The sequence below is a fragment of the Dipodomys spectabilis genome, unplaced genomic scaffold (genome assembly GCF_019054845.1).
Source record: "Dipodomys spectabilis isolate Male_0828 unplaced genomic scaffold, ASM1905484v1 ptg000145l, whole genome shotgun sequence".
Classification (NCBI taxonomy): domain Eukaryota; kingdom Metazoa; phylum Chordata; class Mammalia; order Rodentia; family Heteromyidae; genus Dipodomys; species Dipodomys spectabilis.
Window position 1 is genome coordinate 19,329,761 of NW_024870822.1, and position 26,967 is coordinate 19,356,727.

A 26,967-nucleotide genomic window follows, 5' to 3' on the forward strand; every position below is an offset into this window, starting at 1 on the left:
AGAATAAAGTCTCCTCTCTCTGGATTCTAGTCTGCATAAGTGAAAAATGCAGAATTGGGTTAAGTGCTCAGGAAGCCTCTCTCAAGCTCAGACACTCCTGTCTCACAGATGACAGGGTTAACTTTGGTGATTGGAAGAGTATGTCTCCCAAGAAAGGACGGGTGGCAGCTTTCCCCAGTCTGCTTCGTTAGCCCTTCCCTTCTCATGGACACCCTCCAGACCCGCCTGCACTGACCTGCACCTCCCGTGTCAGTGCCAGCTCCAGCAGCTGGCCAAAGTGCTGCCCTAGCGTGCTCAGGGTCTCACTCACACAGGCCTTCATCGACTTCAAGACATGCTCATTCTCCACCTGCAGGCACCTGGGAAGAAGAATCATGGGGAGCATTGTGAAATGGGGCCCCTGGTTCCCCAGAACCATTACTGGGGTCAGATATGACCTGCATGAGGCTGAGTGTGTGGCAAGAACAGATGAGGAGGAAGGCATCAGTCCCAAGGAAGTCAGAGATGAAGTTTCTATAGCTGGCTTATTTCCTGGTCCTTTAGTTTGCAGAGAGGTGCTGGACACATCAAAAGCTTTGATACTGGGAAATAAGGCTATCATATCTGAGTAAACATAGCTCTTGGGGTTTGTCTTGTAGAGAGCCAGTTATCACTACAACTGAAGTCTAGGGTCTCAGTGATGTCCAGGGTCATGGCGGGCTGTAGAAGGCTGGGAAGAGGTTCACTGGCATGCTCATTCTGAGGGCATGAGGCAATGTCCATGGCCCTAGCAGAAATGGCTTCCCGTAGTGTTCTGAGAGCAGCCTGGAGGATGTTCTTCCAAGCCGGGAAAACCAGAATGGGATGCAATCCTATTCACTCAGAGAAAGACAGAATCTCACCAAGCCCCAGGGTACCAAGAGCCAGGACACTCAAGGCTGGGAGGGCCAAGGATTGCCAACCTACACTCAGTGTGTGCTCATGAGGCTGAGTGTATGTGTACTTCTGAGAATGGCTGCATAGTTAGGAATGTGCAATGGAGGGAAGAGGGTATAAGTGTGATTTTGGTATTGTACAATGTGTTTATTTCTGTGGATAACAAGTGATTGTGTGTGTATGTGTGTGTGTATAGTGTGCACGTCGGCTTTTGCCTTGTCTTGACTCTTGCCTTAACTTTGCAGAGCACCAAGAGGGGCTTTCCAAAGTTGTAGGAACCCTTTTCCTTGTTCCCAGCACTTAGTCAATTTTATTCCAGTGCCAAGGCCTCTTTTCTACCTGCTATCTGATCCTAAGGGTAGAAAATACAAGGAAATCTCTTAATGTTTCTGATATAAGCCAGAAAAAATAACCCAAGATCACCCCCAGGCCTCTGCACTCCTACTTTTCCACTGGGAGAGATACCAGCCCCTTTCTTTCCCTTCCCAGGACAGACTTACCTCTCAGTGACCACAGAGAGCTCTGAGCACTTCTCCATTAGCAACTTCTCCACCTATAGAAAAGAGAACTCTGCTATTGAATTCAACCAACACTGATTGATAGCCAACTGCCATATCAGGCACTGAGAGGCACAAAGGTGAAGAATGAAGGAATCCAGCCCATAAACTTTATTACACTGCATTATATGTGGCAAAAGTGATCACACCTAATGCTTTGACAGCACAAAAAAAGTACAATCAAGTGGCAGGTGAGTCTGGGAGCTCTAGAAGCTCAATCAAGGAAGGGGCATGTTTGCTGGGTTTCAGTGGATGAGTAGAAGCCTGCTATCTACACAGTGGAGGAAGGAAATGTTTGAGACATAGAGTAAAGCACTAAGGTAAGTAGTGTGAGTGGAGAGAGGTCATCTGGGGAGAATTTTCAATGGTTCCTTTTGGGCTGTGGGAAGACAATTCAAATGGGCTATATAATCAAAAGATGAGGTTGAGCCCCACTTGCTCCACCTGTGGCTTAACTTTGAGATCTTCTGTTTCCTCAACTACAAAGTGAAGATACTGATTCTAACATTTTTAACTAAATACTTTAAGTGTTTTACATGTAATAACGCTAAGAAGTCTGTAAAATCCATGTTCCTACGTCTAGTTGGATGCAAGAAATGGTATGCAGAGAAGTTAAGTCACAGCAAAGTTAACATTTGAACTCAGGCAGTCGAATTAAAATTGTTACATCAACTACTGTACATCTGTTGACAATGTTGGTGGTTCCCTCAACAGTTGTGCAGGTTATGTTTGTGCAATATGGTTGACCTATGATACAGTACATACACATTAAGATCTTTATTATCCTTCCCTGATTTACTAGAAGAGGAGGGACACTGCTGACCCAAAGATTCAGATTCCATGCAATGCAGATCTATACTTCAGGAAGACCTACTCCCAACTCCCACTCAGTCCTACCCCAGATCAACTGACCTGGCCCATTTCCTGCGAGGAGCTCCTGCTGGCTGCACTGTACTCACTGACCATGGAGCGGGCGTGGCAAGTCAGACGCACACTCATGCTGTGCACACGTGCCCAGCGGTCCTGTGCCAGCTTCTGCCCGATCCTGCGCAGCTCCGTGCTGATGACCCAGCCCCGCTTGAGCAGCAGTTGCAGGGGATCCCCAGGCCCTGGACCTCCTGCCAAAATGAGATCACTCTGCGCATCCTCCTCCAGGCTGATGGGCTTAGCCTGCAGGATGCACATGCATTCACACTCGGTCATGAGCTTCAGGTCCTCCATCCAGCGCTGGACTGAGTCTACTTGCATTAGGCACAGCCTGAAACCCAGAAACAAAGGGTTTAACCCCAGGCTACTGGACATTTACTATGCAGCTACTATATCCTCAGCAATGTTTCTCTAATTCCTGAAGGTCATCCTCAGTTCTTCTTCCCTATCTCCAGCTAATGGACTGAGACATGAAGTTTGAGGCAAATGACCAGACTAACAAGCAACAAGCACTGATGATTGACAGTAGCCAGTGGATGATCCTTAAAGGAAATTGGTATAGTCTATCAAATCCTTTGATGCTAAGTGAGCCAGGGTATTGATACATAAAGTGATACAGTATGTTCTTAACTTTGTATCATGCTCTACAGAGAGTTTATAGCAAAGAAAAATGTGTGCTCATAAAATGGGGAAGACAACAATGCAAAAATACAAATACACACAAAATTATGACAATAATGGTAAAAGAGTGTATCTAGAAAATGCAATGGCAAGATAATGTATCTAGAAAATGCATTTAAAGGAAAGATTTTAACTGAAGGAGCTTTATGGATTGGGAAACTAAAAGATTTCTTTTTTCCTCCTTCATTACACTTTTCTCTAATTTCCCTTGTTGTCGTTGTTATTGTTGCTCCAGGGTTTGATATCAGCACTCACACTTGCTAAGTAGATGTTCTACCATTTGAGCCATTCCACCAGCCCATTTTTGTATTGGTTATTTTCAAGATAGGGTCTTGCTTTTTCCCCACGCAGGCCTACACTGTGACCACCCTATTTGTTTTCCCCTGTCGCTAGAGGATGACAGAAACACACCTCCATACCAAGCTATTAGTGGACCTGGAGTCTGGGAACTCTTTTGGAGGAGGCCTAGGCCAGCCTTGAGCAGTGATCACCCTAACTCTGTCTTCCATGTAGGTGGAATTACAGGCTTGTTCCACAGTGCCTGGTTTCTAAATTTTATATGGTGAGCCTGAATATAATTTTTTATGATAAAAAAAGCTCATTCTAGTACCACAGCATAAGAACATGGATTAGATAGATCCTAAGATCTTAATCAAATAAAATTTACTCTAGAATTCACTTGGTCACATAAGTCAGTAATATCAGATAAATAATGAAGCGTTAAACATGTGTCTTATATTTAATTCCAGGCCCTGGGTGGTGAGAGCAGACACAAAGATAGCAAGCCTTCATGCTCAAAGAGCTTTGGATCTGCCCTAAGAAGCAAGTGGAATGAAACAATGACCAGTTTCACTATCAGTGCATAGCCTAAGAAGATGTGCACAATTGGGCACCTACAATGAGCTCAAATCCTTCTGCCTTCTAAAAGTCTCCTGTTGGTCTCTGAGGAGAAGGCCTCCTGCCACAATCCACTCACCCACTTACAAATATGTATTTGGTGCCTCCGTGTGCTAAGCAATGTGGTAAGAATGGGGCTCTAACTACAAATGACAATCAATTTCCTTGTCCAAGTGACAGGACAGTCTATTTGCAAAATAAATGAACAAGGTATAAATTATGTTAGAGGTAGTAGATGCTAGGAGGAAAAAAGAGGAGAAAAGACATTCTAGAGTGCTGAGAAGGTAGGAGGGGACTGGCATTAAAATAAGTGGATTGGTGAGCTGGGAAGGTGGCTCAGCGGTAGAGCGCTTGCCTTGCATGCATGAGGCCCTGGGTTCGATTCCTCAGCACTACATAAGCAAAAAGAAAAAAGCCGGAAGTGGCACTGTGGCTCAAGTGGTAGAGCACTAGCCTTGAGCTGAAGAGCTGAGAGACAGCACCCAGTCTAAGAGTTCAGGCCCCATGACCGGACCCCCCCCCCCCAAAAAAAATAATAAGTGGTTTGGAGACAACTCACTGCAAATAGGACATTTGGCCAAGGACTTGAAGGACATAAGGGAGAAAGCCATAGTATATCTGAGGATAAATGGTTCAAGGTCAAGAGAACAGTAAATAAAAAGGTTCTGGGTCAGAAATGCCTTGAGATGTATGAGGAGCAGCAAGAATGTCAGAGTAGTGAAGAGTCAGTAAGGATGGAAAGGTGAAGTGACAGTAATGAGGAGGTAAGGGGTTAAATGTGATGCGGGCGGGGCTGTATAGAACAGGTAGGTTCCTTGGTTTTGATTTTTGTTCATATTGGCAATTAAAGACACCAGTGGAGCCAGCCTGTTCAAGCAAAGATATCAGGTGGAATTGAAGTAATAAGGATACTTTCCAGGTATCAAAGTTAAATCATCTTTGCATTTACAGTTCTTTCATGAGAAAAGCAGGGCTTTCTGAGATATGCATCTATTTGACTTAATGCTTTTAAATGTATTTTTTAACCACAAGCTTATCGTGTGAAACCATAGAAACTATATTTGTGGTTTCCTATAGGAAATTGCCTTTCAATTTGCTAGAAACAAAAAACTCACAATGAATGACCTTTCTTTATCCCCTACCCTTTATGAAAATAGACATTTTATTTTGTCAAGAATTTGAATGTACACCTAATTACATGTATGTGGGTGTATGTGAGAGTCCTGGCATTTGAAGTCATAGTGCTCCGATCCTCATTCTGTTTCCTAAACTCCTCTAATTTATGTAAGTGCAGTCAGATCTCATATAGTGATCATAGATGTGTCTAATCTTCTACACTTTATTATACCTGCTCACCCTGTCTCATTACCATCTTGGCCAATCCAAGGTGACCTCAGAGGTAGCATTTCATATTTGTCTTCACATTCATGAGATTCATACATCCTACCCAGAACTATAGCTATACTAATATCTATATCTATCTATATTATCTAGTTTATTACACTGTTTCTGAAATATGACTATAAATAAATACATCTTGCTACATTTTCTTATTTTCTTATTTAGCATTGAAATTCCTTCAAGTGTTCCAATTAAGTCTGGAACCATTCTTTACAAAGTCTGAAAATTATTCAGTGTTGCACATTCATTGCAATTAACTGGCCACTCTGAGCATCCACTTTGCTTCTAGTTCTTAACTGCCACAAACAACGTGTTAATAAACATCTACATTTATATGTCGTTACATATCAGTATCCTAATTTTTATGGAACACAGTCCAGCAGAATTATATTCAATAGATATGATCATATTGGTGTCCAAAGCAACAGTGTTTCATGTTCTCCCAACAATGTATTAGAACTTTCTGTATAAATATTAAAATGTTAACTCTCTACTCAAATCCTATGTGTCCCCCAGAGTCATGCCCTCCAGTAATTCAAACCTTGCATGGACAGGACAGGAGGCTTCCATGGTTTGGCTTCCCACTTCCCTCCCCATTCATCTTCCTTTTCCAATCTTTCCTCAATTCTTGGCACTCCTCCCATAGACACACCCTCAGCATGCTCATTCTCCTTATTTCCCCTACACTTTCTCTATTTCAACACCCCACACACCATCTTAAATCTCCCCTTTCCTTCTTCTCTACCTGGAAGAGTCCTAGTTATCCCAAAGACCTCTAATGTTACTTCCTTAAAAAAACCTCTCAGCCAGAGCTCATCAGTCCCTCCTGAGGGCTGCTGAATGCTACACTGGAGCACTAATGACAATACTGTCATTGGTGTTTGTCTGAACTCTCCACGTCATCTGAGGGACCACCCCTTGTATCTGGCTCATTATCAGTGCCCAGAGTATACTAGTAACTCAGCTCATGTATGGTAACAACTCAGTGGCAGAAGGTGAAGCACTTATTGCTATACATGCTACTTAGGCAAAGGACTTCCTATGTCTCCCCCACATAAAACACCCTGAGTGCCCCAAGACTGACATGATGAGGAAAGAGACACAGACCATGGAAAAACACAAGCATTCTGATCTAGACATATAGAACTGAGAGACAAACTAACCTAGGGGCTTTTAAGAGGCAACAAAATGAATGAATCAATGACTCATTCATTCCATAAACACTTTGTAGTGGACATCTGTTGTTTTTTCTTCTAGCATTCTTTCTTCCTTCTTCTTAGTGACCTCTTGTGGTGGCTGCAGACTATTTCTGCTTCCTCCTCTTTTTAGGGCAAGATCTCTTGGCCAGGTTGAAGGGATAATCTGCCAGGATTCATGTCTGGCTCAGTGAAAACACTCATGGCCACTGTGGAGGTTGATCCAGAGGAAAGCTTGTGAATCAAGCTATAGAAATCTGATTTCCAAATTACAACACTTAGGAGCAAGAGTCATAGAAACTGGAGTTGTCCGTGGGCCATGTTAATGAAGGCAAATGTCATGGCTCCATAAGAAAGAAACTCCAGGATCATTTGAAGGAGAGAAAAATAATCCAACAGTTAATGTCTGTTGATAGTAGACACAAATAACTTGTTCTAAACCACAAGTGCACAAATAAGTCTGTAGCATTATTGGGTGACACCCCTTTCTAGTATACATCTTCTGAAAATTCAAGGGAGGAAACTATTCCTTCCAATGGAAGTTGAGAAAGTGTTTTTAGGAGCCAGCTACAGTTTAGACATGTCATGGCAACATGTGTCAGTCAGGGGGGGTAATGAATAAATGAATAAGTATCTGTATCCTGAAGGAAAAGGAGAAGTAAAGAGGAACAACAGAGTGAGGGCCTGGGTCCCTGCTCTGGAAAAGTCAAGAACACCAGACTGGGGTCAAACATTTACAGTGAAATCTCCAAGAAGCTACTTAAGGGTAACAGAGCAATGTAACAGTGGTGAAGTTTGTAAGACAGCTAAATCATAGCACCTAGAACTAGCATATGCACAAAGGAAACCCACGTGCTGGGGAATCCACCCTCAACATATCTTCCTGAAGACAAGCTATGGGATTTTGCAAGTGAACACATTCATATTCCTTACCTCTGGCCTAGAGGAGCTTTCTATGCGTGTGACAAAATGCCTGAGATAATCAACCTATGAGGAGAGATCTATTTTGATTCTTGGTTTGGGAGGTTTTAGTCCATGGTTGCTTGGTCTTGTTGCTTCAGGGCCTATGGTGAAGATGTAGAGCACAGAATCTATGATTGGAGAAATCTGTGCACCTCACGATAACCAGGGAACAAAAGAAAGTGAAAGAACAGGAGGGCCATTGTCCAAATATCCCCTTGAAGAGTACAGCCCCAGTGATCTTACTTTTTTCTACTAGGTACCACTTCCTGAAGATTCTACCACATTCTAACAGCACTTCAGGATCAGTCCTTCAACATCTGAGCCTTCAGAGGATATTTAACCTCCAAGTCATAACAAGGATAAAGACCATCCAACCCAGCCTTCGGTAATAAGCCAAGAGTGGAGAAAAAAAGTTTTCAACTACCAAAGGACTCAGCCCCACCCTGGGAGACCTGCTTAAATCTGACATGCTATCAAATATTTATCTAGTTCTTCACCTTCATTCTCCACAAGAAGCACACTCAGTTCTTGCTCTTTAAGAACTATATGAATTAGAAAGTGAGATTTAAGAAAGTTAATTAAATCCTCATCAATTCATCACTGTGCTAAGAGGAAAAGTAGAATAACAAAACTATTGATTTCTTCAGGAGATGCAGTTCTGTGCCTATGAGTGTCTGTGTTTGTGGAGATGAACTCATCTTGGTGTCTATATTTTCTAGACACTTACATCCGTGTGTTGGTTGTGGGTTTGCTTCTCTGCCTGCATAAATACTCAGATCAGCCTGTGCATGTTTTCAGGTATCACTTCACATAAACTTGATGATTAAAAATGGAGGAAGTGGGTCTTGAGTATGGGCAGTCAGTGACTCAATTCCAAAGAAAAGACAAAGAAAGGGGAAGAAAAAGTAACCTTAGAGAAGAGAAAGCTAGCACTACCTTAAGTGATCAAGGTTAACCTTAACAATGGTAAGTTATGTTGACAGCATGTGCCACTGATACAATAAGAAGAATTTTCTGCTCCAAAAATGCAGTGTCAATCACATGATAAAAAAAAAATATCAGGTAAACCCAAACTAAATAAGCCTACAGACTGGCCTGGCCCATACTCCTCTCAAACTGACAAATCACCAAAACCAGGGGAAGGCTGAGAAACTGTCTTACACAAGAAGAGACTAAGGAGATGTGATGACTACATATGATATGGTATCCTAGGTGGGACCTTGAAACAGAAAAGGGACATGTTTTGGGAAACTATTAAATGTGAATTACATCTGGAGTTCAGTCAATGGTAATGGATGAGTACTGGTTCCTTAGTTGTGACAAACCTAAGATGTAAATCATCAGAGAAAGTCAGTAAACAGGAACACTCTCAAATATTTTTCAGAGAATTTTTTGGAAACTAGCACTCATTCTCCCCAAGTAGACTATACTGAGGAGACCAGGAAAGTGAGAATACCGAAATTTCTGGCCCCTCAGCAGATGAAAAACAAAATGAATTGGTTGCTCAAGACTCACTAACCCAGCCTGACTTCTCCCAGAATGCTTTTCACTCAAGTTGCCCAAGTTGGAGTCATAATGTAGTGGTGTATAATTTGAAGGGGCTAGGTGGAAAAATAGTTCTAAAGTCATAGGGAAAGGAAAATCAGAAAAATAAGCCACCACTAATAACTAGCATTTAGTAAGCCCTTACAGTTCCCCAAAGACTGTGCCCTTACCATGCATTCTTTTATTCTTATAGCACCCAGACTAGGTGAATTGTCTTATTGTCTCTATCTTAAAGATCAAATTCCAAGGCATAAGAGCATTATATGACTTAAGAGAGCCAGAACTCCACATAGGCAACCTGATCAGAGACCCCCCGCCCCCAGCTGTAGTGCACAATTTCCAATCTGTGTCCTCAAGAGAAAGTAATGCCTGATTCATCTTAGGGTCATCAGCAAGCAGCACAAGGATTGACATATGGTAAATATCAAAAAAATATACAATTTAATGAAGTAAGCCAGGAAGACATAGATGATAAACCTTGCCAGGCCAGCTGAGAATATATTCTAAATTTACAGGAACAAAGAATGAGTAAGTTTCCTGTCCTTTGCTAAAAAGACTTGGGCAAGTAAGTAGATCCCACAAAAGACAGAATAATTAAATTTTTTTTAATAGAAAGACTTAAAGCAGGTCTTATAGAATCAGAAGAACCTTTGGTACAAGACATTTTTATAAATGTTCCAGATCTGGTAAGATAGAACTTGTGCCCTTAGCAACAACTGTCCCAATGCTCTGAATCTGTCCTAAACTCACAGGCAAATGATGCTCCAATGGGATTTGATACATATACTCAAGTCCTTAAGAAGCAGGGCCTGAAGGGACATCTGATCTCTCAGGGGAAGTGCTTGTCTCTACATGATACCAGTAACAAGCATAATGTATTCTCAACCAGTTCTACAAGGTTTAAAATAGTAAGTGGTTATCTCTCAGGCAATCCTGGCCACCATGGTTCAGTGAAACACTACCAATCCTAACTGTGTATCAAACCTTGTGCTGGGAACTTCTGTTTGTAGGAAGTTCACACAATCTAATGTAAAAGACGGATATAAACACAAAGAGCCCAGCTTTGCTTTTATGCCATCATGAGGGGTCATAAAATGCCCTCAAGCATTCTCAAGAGATCATTCTCAGAGGTCATCTCATATATCAACCCCTTCTTATCCCCCCCCCCCCCCTGTTAATCACAGGTGGACTCTGATGAATCTGTCATCCTGTCTTCATTCAGGCCTCTTATACTGGGTGTGCTCTAGTGCTATTCCCAGCCATGTGCTTCCCATATGACTGCCCTTCCTTCTGGTTTATGGTATGCTGAGTGCACCAACCTTACATGGCAACTCAGCCACTTCTCTTTTTGCTACCCTCTGTAGTTACTATCCTACTGCCACTAAGCAAGACTGGGGCTTCTGCTGGGTATCCATGCTCTCCCAAGAGCATGAATTTTAACTTGGTTTCAAATTCCAGCTCTGCCATTTGCTGTGTATCTTATAAACTAAATAACCAATCTGTTCAAGAACATTGGCAAATGGGACCTCATACAAAAACAAAGCAAAGTGAAGCTCTGTGAAGCCAAAAGAGCCTTACTGAACTGCCTGGCTCCAAAAGTCCACAGAAACTGATTTCACATAAAGATGGGCAATGCAAAATTATATGTCACAACCTGTACATAGTTCAAAAGAGAACAGAGAACATAAGATTGTACTTACAATGAGAAAATGCCAGGAAAATGTATTTTGCAAGATGGATAAAAACTATAACTTATTATTTCAATATAAGCTTAAGATTGTAAGATAATTATGCAAAACATAAAACAAAGGCATAAGTCCTCACAAAGGAGATATCCTAACTCAGGAAATAATTGGAAATAATAGTAAATTTTGAAATAGAGTAAATAAGATTTAATGCACAAAGAAAACCAAGTGTAAACAGAAGAAAAGATTTAAAGATGAAATTAAAACTTTAAGAGAAAATGACAAGTACTAAAAAGAAGAAAAATGGACATAAAATATATAAAGTAAAAGTTCTTAAAGAAGAAATCCAAAGCATAGTGAAAATAAATACTAAAATTATAAGTTAGGAAAACTTATCCAGGAGGGAATAATTAAAACTACATATTGAGGGAACATATGCAGAAAAGGCTAGAATTAATTTATAAATATATAAATATACACTTTGGGGTGGCAACCAAGTATATGCAAGTATATTACCAGAAATATGGTAGACTCAGAGAAGAACTCAAATGATGTAATTCCTTAGAAAGGCTAACTCACAGTCCAACAAAATAAACACCAGGAATTGGATGTTCAAAAATAAGGAAGTGGGATGAAGGGGAGAGTAGGTAAATGGGAAAATTCTTTTATAAAATTCAATGCAGGGGCTGGGAAGGTGGCTCAGTGGTAGAGTGCTTGCCTTGCATGCATGAGGTCCTGGGTTCTATTCCTCAACACCACATAAGCAGAAAAAGCTGAAGTGGCACTGTGGCTCAAGTAGTAGAGCGCTAGCCTTGAGCTGAAGAGCTGAGGGACAGTGCCCAGGCCCAGAGTTCAGGCCCCACGACTGACCAAAAAAAAAAAAATTCAATGCATATTCTACAAAATTAAGAAAACTGAGGGAAGGGTAGGGTGGGAAGGATAGGGGAGAATGATTCATTGTATTCATGTACTGCTTTGTTGAATGGCAACACCTATGTACAACTGCTTAAAGATACAAATAAAAGATATAAAAATGCTTTATAAAGCAAGATAAAGCAGAGGGCTGGTGGCTCATGCCTATAATCCTAGCTACTCAGGAGGCTGAGATCTGAGAATCAAAATTTGAAGCCAACCCTGGCAAGAAAATCAGTGAGATTCTTATCTTCAATTAACCACCAGAAAACCAGAAGTGGCAGGGTGGCTCAAAGTGGTAGAGCACTAACTTTGAGCACTAAAGCTCAGGGACAGCATCTAAGCCCCTGAGTTCAAGCCCCACAATGAACAACAATAACAACAAAAAGCAATATAGAAAAAAAGAATGAGTCAGATCACAGGTAGCTTTGGCAGACACTGTAAACAGTTTGTATTTCTCTGAGTAAACAGAGAAAAGTCCTAATCCTCCAAGGAATCTTGTCACAGATGTCGATAACCTCTCTACAATCCAATACGGAAGACTCTCTCTCAAGGTTTTATAAAAACAACACATAGATTAATTTGGAATGATATGACCTGTGTTGTTCAGGGAGCTATACTGTGTTTATTAAGCAGTGTATGTAAGAATAACTATTTATGTAATAAGCTATAAATAATTTATAGTGTGGTCAGGGCTATAACTCTGAATTCCTCTGTTCTGAAGCATTGGGAAAGTCCAAGCCAAGTGACACTAAAAGCAATGGTGCTACTTAATCTTATTAAAGTTTTCTAGTGTTTCCATGGCCCTACTTCTGATCTGCTTCTGAATCCCCGGCTGAGTTGCACTGAAGTTTTGTGTGAATGGTAGACAGCTCACAATCTCTGCATCTCTAGCAACTCTAAGTTCACTGGCTAAGAGAGAGCATTTGGCAGTGAACAATGCTGAACTTCTAGAGCAGCACTGCTTCCAATTTGTCATGGATGCATCTGAGCAGGACCAGAAATGTAGAGGCTCTCTCTACTTCCATGGATATGGCATAAGGCCTCCTCCATCTACCTATTATGGGGCAAATGACCTCGTATCCTCTGCACTTTTGTGTTGTCCCATGAATTGATCCTCTGCTCCAAGCTACAACAGCTACTTCTTGTCTTCATTTCACAGAAAAGAGAACAACCAGGTTCAGAGAGGCTTCTGTGACTGATCAATGACAGTGCTAAGATTTAAGGCCAAGTCTATCTGATGCTGAAGCCTGACCTCTCCTACCACCACCTTCCTCTCCAGTTTGCCCAGCATCCACCTGGGGCCTTGCAGTTTCTGTTCCAGAAAGCCAACGAGGCTGAGTCTGGCTGCAGGTATCTATTTCAAGTCCAGTGAGATAATATGGACACCTGACAGCTGCCTTCTTTCTGGTCACAAAGACCCCCATCTTGTTGACTCTGTCAAACACTGGCATTTTTGTTGCCCTCTGATATAAAGAAGACAAAATATAACACTCCATGGCTTTTCACTGACTCATATGAATGCAACTTATTTCTTAACCTGTTCTAAGGGAACATAGGTATAGGCACTGTCAGAATAAGTATGGGTGTCAGCAAATAATGTCGGCAGCAAGAATACCTGATTAGACACCATCAACTGTGCTCACTTTCCCCTCCCTCCTCACAACAGCTATTTGTCCTCCCATCTGACACTTGTCCACTCTGAGCCTTGGCTCCCTCACCTGTCCATTCCTCCTCTCTTCCAACCACTGTCTCAATCATACTGAGTTCTTTCCGTCCCTCTGCTGTGAGACCCAGCCTTTCAGTGAGAGATGCTGATCCATCTCTCACCCACCTCCTCTTTATCTGGCTGACTTTCACACATCCTTGAAGTTTTGACCTTCTATAAGAATTACCTCTAGCTCTAGCTATGTCTCATATGTCCTATGTGTTTGCATCACCCCCTTTGTCCACTGTCATTCCCTGGACTAAATGATTAACTACCTACAACCTCTGTTTTATCTATTAGACCATCCGCAGGACCTGCTTGTGTCTCCTACATGCACCTCAAATACTGAGGTGACATATTGAATATACCCCATGGGTAGCTATGGAATGAGATTACGTTTTAAAATCTTCCAGATGGAAATGACAATAGCCTGTGTGCTGTTGTACAGTGTGTCTCATTGAGGTGTGAGAGGCCAGAAAGAACCATCCATATTCATTATAGAAACATTTCCTGAGGAGAGGCCCTGTGTCAATGATCACATGGACTGCTCCAAATGTATCTCATTCTCACTTAAACGAACGAAGAAAATGAAACTAAGCCAGGTCAAATGGCCTACTGTACAGCATAAATGGCCAAGTTTGTCTCTGAGACCATTGCTTCAGACTTTACACGGTATTCTTAAATGCTGCCTAAACTGCATTACGAAAGGCTGCACTCTGCGTCAAGATCAAGTTTAGCACTGCCAGGTAAAATTACATGCATTTCCACATGCACAAAGCCAGCTGTTCCTGAGTGTGTGCTTAATCTTCATGGTGGTCCTATGGAACTTGATGTGCATACCGAAAAGGAGTTAGCTGAGTCTTTCCTGCTCTGTTCTTCCCCCTGCCTTAAAATGGCTTTCCACTTGTCACCTTGGAACATTTATGGGGACTTACAATATAGAAATCATCAGTAGAGTGGTCCTCAAGCCCATCACGGCATTATCTGCAGACCCCAGAAAACTCATCAGCTTACTGTCTACTGCATGCACTCTTTTCCTCCATGGTGAAAGCTTCAGGCTCCTGACACAGATTCCCTCTCTTCAGGTGTAGGGAGACTCCCTGGCATCTCCCTCCTCCAAAAGGGCTACAAGCTACAGCCAGGACAAGTTGCTGTCTCACCAAGGCCAGGACAAACAGAACTTGGTGTTTTCTGTGGGTCTGCCCTACCCAGCCATGTTCTAGGATCTGGGGGTACAAAGTTGAACAGGAGATAGTATCACCCATTACAAAGTTCATCAAGACCCCAAACAGGCCAGAAAGCCTGTAAGAATTAGAAAAGTAGCTATTGTACTGAGTTTCAGCAGAAAGCCAACTAAGGTTCCAAGCCCTCTACATCCATTGGATCCTTTTATCCTCCCACAGCCCTGTGAAAGAACTGCTGTTTTACCATGTCTATTTACAAACGAGGAGTCTCATGGTGAGAACATGGTTGAACCATCATGCAAACCCAGGCCTCGAGGCTCCAGAGGCTGAGCTTAATGAAACACCATGCTTCCATCAACAAACTGTGAGTGGGGAAGCCCAGGATCACAGAAGATGAAGCCCAACTTTTCCTGGGAATATTTACATTCAGGAAATGACATTCGCCCTGCTTCTTAGAAGAAAGGAGCTTGTCAGGATGACAAGGACAAGAAAACTTCACAGAATGGACACTGTGTACAAACTCTCACAGGGATAAGAAATCTTTCTTCATGAAGGGTTATCCAAAATTATCCATACAGGTAGACAAGCATCAGATAACCAATGAAAAGCATTACATGTCTGTCATCGTATTCCATATGATTTTTGCAGGTCTTTGTAGACAGTGGGCCAGAGGTGCCCTACTCCTGAGAGACAGTAATATGGCAGGAAGTTTCATATTTCAACATAGACTGAAACATCAGGAGCACAGGAGATGATGGCCAGGAAGGGGTCTGAAAAGACAGACAGGCTGGCTGATTATATATCTTGAATGCCATGTATGGTAAACTGGAGTTAGTCCTGAAGCCAATTTGGAGCTACTGAAAGCATTTTCAAGCCCAGCAGTGACATATTGGTGTTGTGAGTCAGTAGGAAGAGAAAACAGCTAAGCAGGGTTAAATACCAGTCAGAGGGGACTCCTTGAAAGATGATAATGATCAAATAGAGAGAGAAGGGGGTGACGTGGGAAGGGAAGAAATAGGGCACTTGGAGGGAGGTAAAAGGTGTAATGAGGAAGAAAAGATCCAAATTGACCTCTGTGTACAAGGTCTGGAAGATTGCACTTGCTCTTGCTGAGACAGGAAAGACATCCAGAGAGGAGCTTGTCTTATTTTGTTTGACAAGTGAGGTATTCTGGCCACTATAGAAGTGATGAGGTCCAGGCCCTGCAGAGTCGTACAGCAAAGAGGTTCTAGGATTTCCCAGGGAGAAGAGCAGGCTTGGTGAACCTCATGTTGCCCCACCATGGGCCCAACCCTTGGTCACTGTGCCGCCACATAATAAACTGCTCTTCTCAGTTTTGGAGTCTAGGGACTGTGGCTCATTAAGGTTTGGACTGTGTTAGCCCTAAACATTCCATAATTGCATAGCTTGCCTGACTCTCTGTCATTAGCTCTCTGCTTCTCTGGGCTCCACCCTATTGGATTTGCTGACTGACCCCAACATAAAAGAAAATCTAATTAAACAGGGCAGTTCAAACTATCTGGCAGGGGCTCTTGCTACCCCTGCCCAGCCTGACTCCCAGTAGTTCAACTGTCCCCAGGCATGAACTTTGAGCTGCCATCTCATGAGTTCTGTCCTTTGCAAGTACAGACAGTGGATCTTATTACTCATACAAAAGAGGAGAATTGAAAATTGAGGTCAAGACAGATGGACTAGTAATGAGTCACAGTCCCTTCATGGTGGAAAATCACCAAAAAGATACTATAGGATCTCTGGCTAAGGAGCTAGGGGCACCAGGGCCAGCACTGGGGTTTGACTACCTCCATCTCCATGGTGACCTACGACAGAAACCTGTTAGAAAAATGGCCCCTGGACCTTGCTCATCTAATTGTAACCCCTCTGTATAGTATTTTCACAATAAAAAAATGGTCCCTGGGCCTGGGGAGCAGGGAGAGGATCCCACAGTGATGGGAGCCTTCAGAATGCAGCAGATGCCTGCTCCCCAAATTCCCCTGCTTTTTGCCCTCCAATGGAGACTTTCCTAGTGTTCTGGAGTGAAATGGTCAGCCCCTCATTCTGGAGTCTGGACTATAAACATGAATTCTGGACTATAAACATGAATCCAGGGGTAGCTCCAAACAGCTCCACATACTAGACCACTGGTTGGCTGATTTTTTTAAATAGAACTATCCAGGCTGGAAGTGGAATAGGGGAAAGGAGTAATACAATCTCATTACAAGGAATCACAGCATACAACAATGAACTGCTTAAGATATTTCCCCAGAAATGCTCTGAAGTCAGAAGGAATTAATTGCCCACATATAACAGGAAAGATTACCAATTATAGAGCTTCTTCTATATTCTTAACTCCCTCTGCTTCAGCTCTCCCAACAGTTTATGGTAGGAGATTGGCCATTTTACAGATGTAGAAACTGAGGCTTAGCACCATTGCACAACTGGTCCAAGATCTCACAGGGAACTACAATAAGAAAGCTAAAACTGAACTTATTGAGTGCTTAAGATATTCTGGGAACAGTGTTTAGTCCTCAGTTCAATCTTAATTGTTCAGTGACCCTTCAAAACAGTCCCATGAAGGTAGTTGCAAATGGATAGGTTAAGTGACTTGAGCAACATCACACAGTGGATAATAAAAACAAAAATCCAGGTACTGTGTAATTAAGAGCCTTTTAGTTTACTTCTCTGTCCTGTTTTTATTTTTTGTTTTTTGGAAACATGGTCTCTACATAGTCCAGGCTAGCCGCAAATTTGCAGTTCTCTATCTCACCCTCTTGGGTGCTGAGATTACAGGTATGAACCACCAAAATGTCTAGCTCGTGAGTCTTGTTCTTAGTTATTATGCTCATTGTTTGGTCTTCAGCAGTTCAGCAGATAGTCAAACCCTCAGATCAAAGCTGGAGCTATTTCTACTCTGGGGTATATATACTACTGCTGTTGTGAAGCTTGTGATTGTTTAAATTCCATGGTGTGTCTAGTAATTTCTCAAAGCCTTGCCTTTCTGTCTGTCTGAGAGAGAATACATGTGCTGAAATCAGGGCAGAGTTGCAGAACCTAGTCTCATCATCACAGATCACTGATGAATTTGCAGCAAATGTATTCCCAGAGCAGAGAAATGAATGCAACATGTGACCATGACATGAGGGAAGTGACCCCTCTGGGGACTCAGACAAGACTTTCTAGCCCCTTGCTGGCCTTGCTCTGCCTCTGCCCTTGCCTGTTGGATGGTCCCCTTCATTCTTCAAAGCCCACCACTGGAGAAAGATGACTACGGTTGACCTTTAAAATGCCAAAGGGAATGCTTCTCTCAGCTTAGCAGAATCGGCTTGGCCTCCAGCTAGTCGTACTAGTTTCTCATTCACAGCTTCTGCTGGTAGTCTGGCATCCAGCATCGTTCCCCCACACCAACTTTACAGTCAAGGGTTTGTAGAAATCTATACTCACTTTGTTTTTTTAATTTATTTTCATCGCAATTTCTGGAACATGGATTTCTCTGCTAATTTATTGCTCTTTGCCATCTGCTATGTGAAGTTCGCTTTGTATAAAACAATATGTGTACCCAAAACACTGAAAGATGGCCTTCAAATTTTAACATGACACTCTAATGGGTCAGGCATTAGGCTGATTGCTGATTATACAATGGAGGTGCTGAGATATTATTTCCATATAGGAGATACCTTTTACTGACAACTGACAAATTCCTTCTACGTATAGTAGCTCATTCAACAAACATTTACAGAGTAATAATTTGTTAAAGAAGTAATTATGAGCTGTGTGCCGGTGGCTCACGCCTGTAGCTACTTGGGAGACTGAGATCTGAGGATCCCGGTTCAAAGCCAGCCCGGGCAAGGAAAGTCCATGAGACTCTTATCTCCAATAAAACCACTAGGAAACCAGAATTGGCACTGTGGCTCAAGCGGTAGAGCGCTTGTCTTGAGCTGAAGAGCTGAGGGATAGTGCCTAAGCCCAGAGTTCAAGCCCCACAACCGACAAAAAAAAGAAGTAATTATGGCTCACTCTGCTATTCAGGGCACTCCTAAGTTACCAATGAGTATGATGGGGACACAGAAACAAGGTATTTTTAACCCACACTAAGGAGACTCAGTAGGCTTCTGAGCCTGATCTTTATAGGATGCCTTCAGGCATCCTATAGAAGAGGACAGTTTCACACAGAAGAAACACCACAAGCAAAGGAGTGGAGGCATGGAACCATGAGGGAAAGACATAGTAGCCAGAGTGGGTACAGGTGAAGTTGAAACTGGCCAGGTCAAATCCTGAAGCCGGTTGAAATGCAGGGCTGCATGGATTTATCTACACTGTACTGCGTCAAAGCAGAATACCTTCCCCAGAGCACTTCTGACTGTACCACAGGATATCCATAAAACCAAAACAGGACTCATACTCAGATAGCAGAACTTCCAAATCCGTGTATCTACAATGTTCTACCAGGTACAGGACAAGTACTAGACTCTTCTGTGCATCTCACAATACAGAATGTGACGATCTTGTTCTAGTCATTGGGATTGCTTTCTCAGATCCACAGCATTCGAATGGGATAGTTTTATCCAGCAAAGAGATAAGAACATCCAAAACTCACTCATAGGCTCCTAGAATGCTCAAGTCAGAAAGGTAAGTGGGGACTCTGGTTCACCTCCTCTTCCTTAGATGAAGGAACTAAAATTCAGAGAGGGAGAAGAGTTGACCAAGGATGCACAGCAGGTTGGAGGAAGGTGGGCCTTTGATTTCTAATCCTTGCTCCCCATTGTATTATGGTCTCCCACAAGAGACATGACGAAACTACAGACTTCCTTTTTCCCCCAGTGAACTTAAAAGCAAAGATCAAACATAGTTTTGAATTGTTCTTCTTTACAAGGATAAAACGGTTCAACTGTTACTCCTTCAAACGATTAACTGTGGCCCCCATTCAAGATAAATCTTAATCAAAATAAATCCCTAATGTACATTTTCTCTCTAAACAGAAGTTGTCTGTCAGAAGGCATAGGGAAGGGATAGCTTTCTGGAGTTCAAAGACTATCTCAATGAAAGAAACAAAATCCAAGCTGTTCAATCTTCCCTACTTCCCTGAGACTCCCTAGATTCTGTTCTTCATTCATCAAACATTTGTTAAACATTTATTCATTCAACAGCCACTTATTGAACTCCTAAAATGTGCATTCTAATCACAGCAACACCACTATGGATCCGATACAAATTCAGTCCTCAGGACATTAATGATAGAATAGAGAAGATAACACACTGTCTGGGGCCTGGATCAAAAGTAAAGTCTTAGTCCAAATTAAGTCTCGCTTGATTGAATGAGTGAATGAATGAAGTTCTTTGTCTATTACAGAACACTGCTACAGGAGATTCCTGGAGGATGAGTGAGAGAATGAGCCTAGGAAACAGCCCAAAGTAAGAGAACTCTACAAAGCAGGAATAGGGCCTGAAGGATACTATGACAGTTCCATCCCCTTCTCTGGGCCTCAGTTTTCCCACTTTAAATGAAGGGATGACACAGATGAGCTCTGAGGAAACGTCCAGCAACAGCATTCCCTGCCCTATGATCCCAGGTCCTAGCACAGTAGGGAAACTTAAATACAACCTCTCTTCTTAAAAATAGCTAGTGAATCATCAGCTGCCTTCTCAAGGTCATACTCAGTTTCTGTGGATTTCTCCTGGGAAATAGGAGAAGGGAAAGAGTATAATTCTAGCTTTGATTGGCCTGCCTTTTGGCTTAAACAACAGAAAAATGGCCAATTATCCCATTGACAATTATAGTCTGAGCATTTCACCACAGACATAGAAAATGACCCAGCAGCAGAAAACCAGCCACAGACCAGGGGTGCACACATGTAAGCCATTATTGACTTGGAGACAGGCTTGCCTGCAATGGCCCCCACTGGCTCAGGGAAGCTGGATGTCTCCCAGACACGCCAGGAAACCCAGGAGGCCTCTCATCATACCTTACCACAGCACCCAGCTCTGGCTCATCTCAGCCTGGTTAAACAGAAACCATGTGACAAAGGGAATAACTCACAGTGCAAGGTCAGAGATTAAAGTCCCAAACTGTGTACTTGCTACAAATCCAGATCTCTTCAGACCAAGAAAGAAGTGACCGGGATACAATATGAGTTCTGTGATGGTGGGACCATGTCCAACCAGGTCACTGACATGTCCTCAAGCATACAATATCATTTAAGATGTGTGATCTTTATTCAGTAAATACTTGTATAATACTTTTGTTGAGGCCTAATGAATAAAAGAATAAATGATTTGTCTGTGTAGTGCCCCCAAGAATACCACAGGAAAGACAGAAAGTGGCTTGGGCAATTCTTGGGCAATTCACTTCACTGTCCTAAGACTCAGTTTCCCCAGGAGATGTATATTGCAAAGAACTGCTCTGATCATTCCTCATAACAGAAGGACTTGTCACTCAACTTCTGAAATGCCATTGGATGATAGTCTTCAGATCTCAAGACCTCCAGATATGATCTCAAAGCTACCTTGCCTAGAGCCATGACCTTCTAGGTGCTGCCCACTTGTTAATAGAGAAATGCATTTCACAGCATTTATGTGAATGAAGAACTACTCCGGAGTCTAGTCGTACTCAGAAGCAAAAGGGATCCATAGAGCTGTATTTCAGGTTGAGCTCAAGAAGAAGACAAAATTATTCTTTACTGCTTAGAGTAGAAAGACTCCAGCTAGAGGGTACTTGGGTTTCCTTTTTCAACTTATGGACATTGTGCTCCACTTTGCTTAACTTAACATTTTGCTGCAGTACCAGCCCACTGGTTTCTATAAACTGATTTTAATACCTTGCAATAACGAATGAAAGTGAGAGTTAAGGCCTATGGATGTTTTTACCAATGAACAACTCTGAGTGCAAATTTCCCTGTGAGGTCAGCTGAGTTGTGGTTTGGCTAGCATTGCAGTTCAAATTCGCCTTCATCCTAGCTCTACTTACTGTCTCTTCCTTCACAACATTGATCCCAAAGAGATTCCCCAATCACTATCCTAAACTCTGAACTCCACTTCAAAGGTTGCTTCTCAGAGAACCTGACCTGTGACGCTTTCATTTGCAAAGCAGAGATAATGATATATGTGGGCCATAGAGAAGACTTAGTAAGTACTATGTCTCCAAGTACCCATGCCATAGGAAGTACTTGTGAGTATCAGCCAATCCTATCTTGGGGGCTAATAAAGGCCAGCCCTCTGGTAATAGTGGAGAGATTGTTTCTTCACAAGAGCAGAAACACACAAGTAAATGTGAAGATGTCCTGGCTCAATCTGTGGGCAAAAAAAGAAGGAATAGGAAGGACGGAGACTTGTAGATGGCCCTATGTAGACCCTGGCTTCCAACTTACCGCACCACAAACAGAGACAGCTAAATCAAAGGACTGGAACATCAGGATCCTGAGAGAAAAAATTAGGGCCAGGCTGGCAGGTGCGCATAACTCCACAAGCATTAGATTGGTGCCTATACAATGAGCACCATGGATGACCACTGTGGCTAGGCCCCAGCAGTACCACCACCACACTCAGATCCCACAGGAGAGTCAGCACAATGATGGGTGCCCAGAGACAAAGCAGCAGGTGAAGATCAGCCAGAAGCATGACAGCCACAGTCCCCTGCAGCCCTGTTTGCTCTCTCCAGTCAGTTAATCCTTGATCCTCTAGTGTAGTACTTAGATCTGAGCTTAAAAAATTATTATTACTTTAGGTCCTGTTGTGGGGCCTGAACTCTGGGCCTGGGCGCTATCACTCAGCTCTTCAGCTCTAGGCTAGCACTCTACCACTTCAGCCACAGTGCCACTTCCGGCTTTTTTCTTTTTGCTTATGTGGTGCTGAGGAATCGAACCCAGGACCTCAGGCATGCAAGGCAAGCGCTCTACCACTGAGCCACCTTCCCAGCCCTTAAAAATTATTTTAAAGGTGATGTATAGAGGGGTTGCAGTTACATAACTCAGGTAGTGAGTATATTTCCTTTTGAGCAGTGTTACCCCTCTCTCATTCTCTCCCTGCTTTTCCCATCCTGACCTCTCTTCCCACGAAGTTGTATAGTTCATTTCCAACATACTGTCTAGTAGGTTTCACTGCTGAATTGGTTCACCCTTTGTCCCACTATTTCTGTGCTTCTGTTTTTACTGTTAGGTATAGCTTGAGAAAGCAAGAGTTGGACACTGCAAAGCACACTGAGGCCTTTCCTTCCAGAAGGTAATCACTTACACAACCTTATAAATAGTTACCACAGCCACTGTAGTACATAAGACAATCCTGGTGCTCAAATAGAGTAAATAGCTTCAAAGAGCTGGTAAGAAACAGACCTGGAATTTGAACTCAAGTCAGATTCTAAGTCCTAGGTATTTTCAGCCATTTAGGCTCACTTAAAGATTCTAGGAAAAGATTCTTTGTTGTTTTTTCTTGCTTATTTTATTGTTTTTACTGATAAAATCATCTCAGCAGATTTATATGTAGTCAGACTTGAGAACCAGAATCATACCATCTTTCATGAACCATGCCAGTTTAGCACAATCCCTGGCCTATGCGACTTTTATTCCCTGCCCTCCTCTCTTCCAGAAGGCTGCACCTAGAATGGTCCTTTATTTAATTGTTTTTAATTAAGGGAATCAAATACCACTGGTCTAATCTATATGGTCTATCCAGGCTGCTTGATAAGATCCCATGTAACTTGCCAGTAGTATTTATTTTATATAATGACATGAACAATGACATTGCAAATAAAATTTCATTTCAGTTGGACATAACAGAAAGAAGTCAATTACACCTCATTAATCATTTATGTGTAGACAACAACTGTGGTGTTATTCTCTACCAAAGAAGTTTCTGATACTTGGAACCGAAGAAAAAAGAGCTGCTGTTATAGTCTGATATTATTCGGCATACAATTGAACAACTTAACCCCACTGTATTTATGAGAACATTGTCTGTGTATATGATCTAGACCGCAGATAATGGACAAGTCAATAGGCCTAGATCTTGTATTTCCCCAGTATTCTGATTAGACCTGGTAGTTTCCTTTCTTATGAAAGAATACCTTTCCCTCTCCCAGAAGCCCATTTGATCCACCAGAACTGGAAGAATGAGACATGTTATGTCTTATATATTATGGACTGCAACTTTCATGGTCAGCCAGAAACTCCTTGGAAGTTCTCCTTTCCAAGATATTTGCAAGGCAAGATGAATTAAACATCCTATCCTGCCTTTAAAGAACTATCATTTGAAGTCCAGGTGCATGCTCATGCTTGTAATTCTAGTTACTCAGGGAGGCTGAGATTGGGAAGATCACAGTTCCAGGCTAGCCTAGTCAAAAAGTTCATCCATCTCAACCAATAAAAATCTGAGTGAGGTGTCACACGCCTGTCATCCCATCTATTTAAGATGTATAAACAGGAGGATAATAAACCAAATGTGTCCAGGGAAAAAGTTTGAAGCTATTTGTGGCTCAAGTGCTTGAATACTTGCCTAGAAAATGGAAGATCCTGAGTTAAAATCCCCGAACTGCTCCCCCAAATTATCTTTTAATTACTTAATATCATTTTCATGCAGTTTAGTTTGTTTTTACCTGTAAAACTAACTCTGAGGGTTTGGGAAGTTGAAGAGAAAAATGATCCGGAGTTCCCAGGAGTGCCTATAATTCTATCAGAATCTGATCTTCAACCACACGCTCTAACTCAGAGTTCCCACCTCTCATCTGAAGAATGGGTTCGCAATGAGCAGTTCCCATGTGTTGGCAAGTGTTTTGTACATACCATTTGATATTCTTATTACCATCAACAATGTAAGCTTGAATCATTCCCACTTCACACAAAAAGAAATTGAAACCCCTAGTTACACCGAATAAATAGCAGAGCCAAGAATCAAACTGACACAGGTTGGACTCCTAACCACTGTTCTAAAATGGTTCTCCATGCCTAGAACACACTGAGATCTGAACAGCCCCAGACCCATTGCCAGAGCAATTGCCCATCTAGCTACCTGGGCAGAGTAAGTTCCCTGAGGTCACCTACATGAAACAATCCTGTCATGTAGTACGCACTAGACAAAGTTCACTTTGCCTATGTAGAAGCTCTCTGTAGCAGGTATCACCTTTAGCCCTATCCTAGACATGAGAACATGCAACCAGCCACAGACATGAGACATGAGGGCATGAAACTCAGGAACTTGCCCCAGCCACACAACTAGAAGTAGAATGTTTGAACGCCAGGCAGTCATAGGTCCAAAGCTAACCACTCTTGCTCCTCTCAGGAAAGGCCACCACCAGCTAGGCCAAGGCAAGCTCTTTCTGAGTACACACATCATCTCTGAGTTTACTTTAGATACAATGTGTTCCAAGATGATGGGTCCCATGTCATCCCTTATTCTCAGCTTCTGACTGCACAGGAAATCTTTCACGTTTCTAACAGCTAAGTCCTTCAGGACATTTAGTAGCATATGTCTCAGTCTCAAATCTCTCTCTAATCAATAGCTTTGTGGGAAATACGGTACTATCATATAGTTTGAGCCCCCCTTTCAGTAAATGTTTAGCAAATATTTTTTCTGAATCTAAATGCAAACCAACGCACACTAAAAAATAAAAATAAAATAAAGACAAAGCTCAGTTCATCACTCACATTTGTAATCCTAGCTACTCAGAAGGCAAGAGATTGGAAGGATCACAATTCAAGGCCAACCCTGGCAAAAGAAAGTTCTCAACCAATAAAAAGATGGGTATAATGCATGCATTTGTCATCTCAGATACATGAGAATCTTAAATAGGAGGATTAGGGTCCAGGCCAGCCTAGGCATAAAAACAAGACCCTGTTTAAAAAATAATTATCTAAAGGGACTAGAAGTATGGCTCTAGTGGTAGAAAACCTGCCTAGCAAATACAAGGCCTTGAGTTCATATCCTAACACCATGCACGTGCGCGCGCACACACACACACACACACACACACACACACACACACACACAAACACGTAGGGAAATGAATAAAGTTTATAGGTCAACTGTTAGGAACCAAATAAAGGTAAAATAGCAATGATGTAGGTAATGGATAAAACAAAACAACAATCTTACGAAGGTTACTTAGAAGACAACATTTCAAAACAGCCCCATCGAAATGACTCAGCCAAAACAGAGAAAACAGCTGAGCAAAAGCACTGAGCATTCATATTGCATAGCTCTTCTGAGGACTAAACCAGCTAAGAGTGACCAGCTGTTTAGGTTGCCCGTGACAGTGGAGCTCCCAGAAGGGCACAGAACTTTCGTTTCAAATCACGACAGTTCCAGACAAACCCAAGGAGTTGGCCAACACGGATCTGGCACCCTGGACTTCCACCTCTTGTTCTGGCCTGGCCTCTAGGACTCACTGGGTCAGATCTGCACTTGGCTCTCCATGTGAACCTTTGGCTGTATGAAGGCATCTCTGGTAGCTCCAAATCTCCCTCTTCTTTAAAACAAAACATTTCCAGTCCTTTCTCTTCACCTCCTCTGGGCTTGGACTTCTACTTACTATAAGCACTTCCTTCCTTCCCACTGCCCACTCTGTCAAATTCAAATAAGTAACACTCAAGTGGTAGTTATTATTCTCCACCAGTCCTGAGAATAGCTGTAGGACTTACCGCTGCCCTGGCAGGGGAGTGGGGTCCAGGTGGCGGCCTCCAGGCAATGCCATCATGTTGATCCCAATCTGCAGCAAGGCCTGCCCACAGCGGTCAGGACCCTGAAAACACAGGGCAGGATGGGTCAATGAGGACCTTGAGAGAGAGCGCACATTGCTTTCTCTCTCAGATTTTGGCCAGAAGGAATCCAGGCAGGTATGCAGGAATGAACTACCAATGTTCCTCTTCTTTTGCACCAAGACTCTGTGGTCTTCGCACAAATAAGGCAAAATAGATTTGACCTTTGTTGTAAATCCCTAACACGGTAACCCCTGGTAACCTCTTCCTTTCACTCCATTGCCAAATATTTACTCACTCTGGTATGCACCAACTATTAGGCTACACAGGCCAGAAAATTCTGCATAGGATATACTGGACCAATGGCTAATATTTATGGATCACATACTATTTGTCAGACTCTGTTCTAAATGCTTCTTAACTTATTTAATACGATCATCACCCCTTGGTTACAGATGACACATCCAAAATTCAGTAAGAAATTCATAGTAACAAATGCTAGTATATACTACTAAATAATAGAGTACTAGTATCCAAGTTTTGGGATGAGAGAGCACCAAATGAACATAATGACAGCAACGAACAACCAAAATATTCCCAGCACTTGCAAAGAAGCAGCCTGACTTCATTCCCTAGTGGCAACTCTCAGCCCCAGCTAGAGTCTCAGTGTCAGCAGCTTTTATAGAGAGGCCTTTGCCAGCATACAGCCCTCAGAGGAGCT

The 26,967-nt window shown here is 42.4% G+C and overlaps 1 protein-coding gene across 1 annotated transcript in view; it reads right to left on the reverse strand.

The window, feature by feature from the left end:
* The window catches only part of Insc (INSC spindle orientation adaptor protein), a 91,810-nt gene extending 65,432 nt beyond the window's left edge, over positions 1-26,378 (reverse strand). The window contains exons 1-4 of the mRNA XM_042691447.1: positions 26,190-26,378; positions 2,385-2,730; positions 1,416-1,468; positions 236-359 (exon numbers count right to left, since the gene is read on the reverse strand). Of these exons, the coding sequence (XP_042547381.1) occupies positions 236-359; positions 1,416-1,468; positions 2,385-2,730; positions 26,190-26,245 (579 nt within the window). The 5' untranslated portion in view covers positions 26,246-26,378. The remainder of the gene's footprint in view (positions 1-235; positions 360-1,415; positions 1,469-2,384; positions 2,731-26,189) is intronic.
* Between the last annotated feature and the right edge of the window lie 589 nt (positions 26,379-26,967).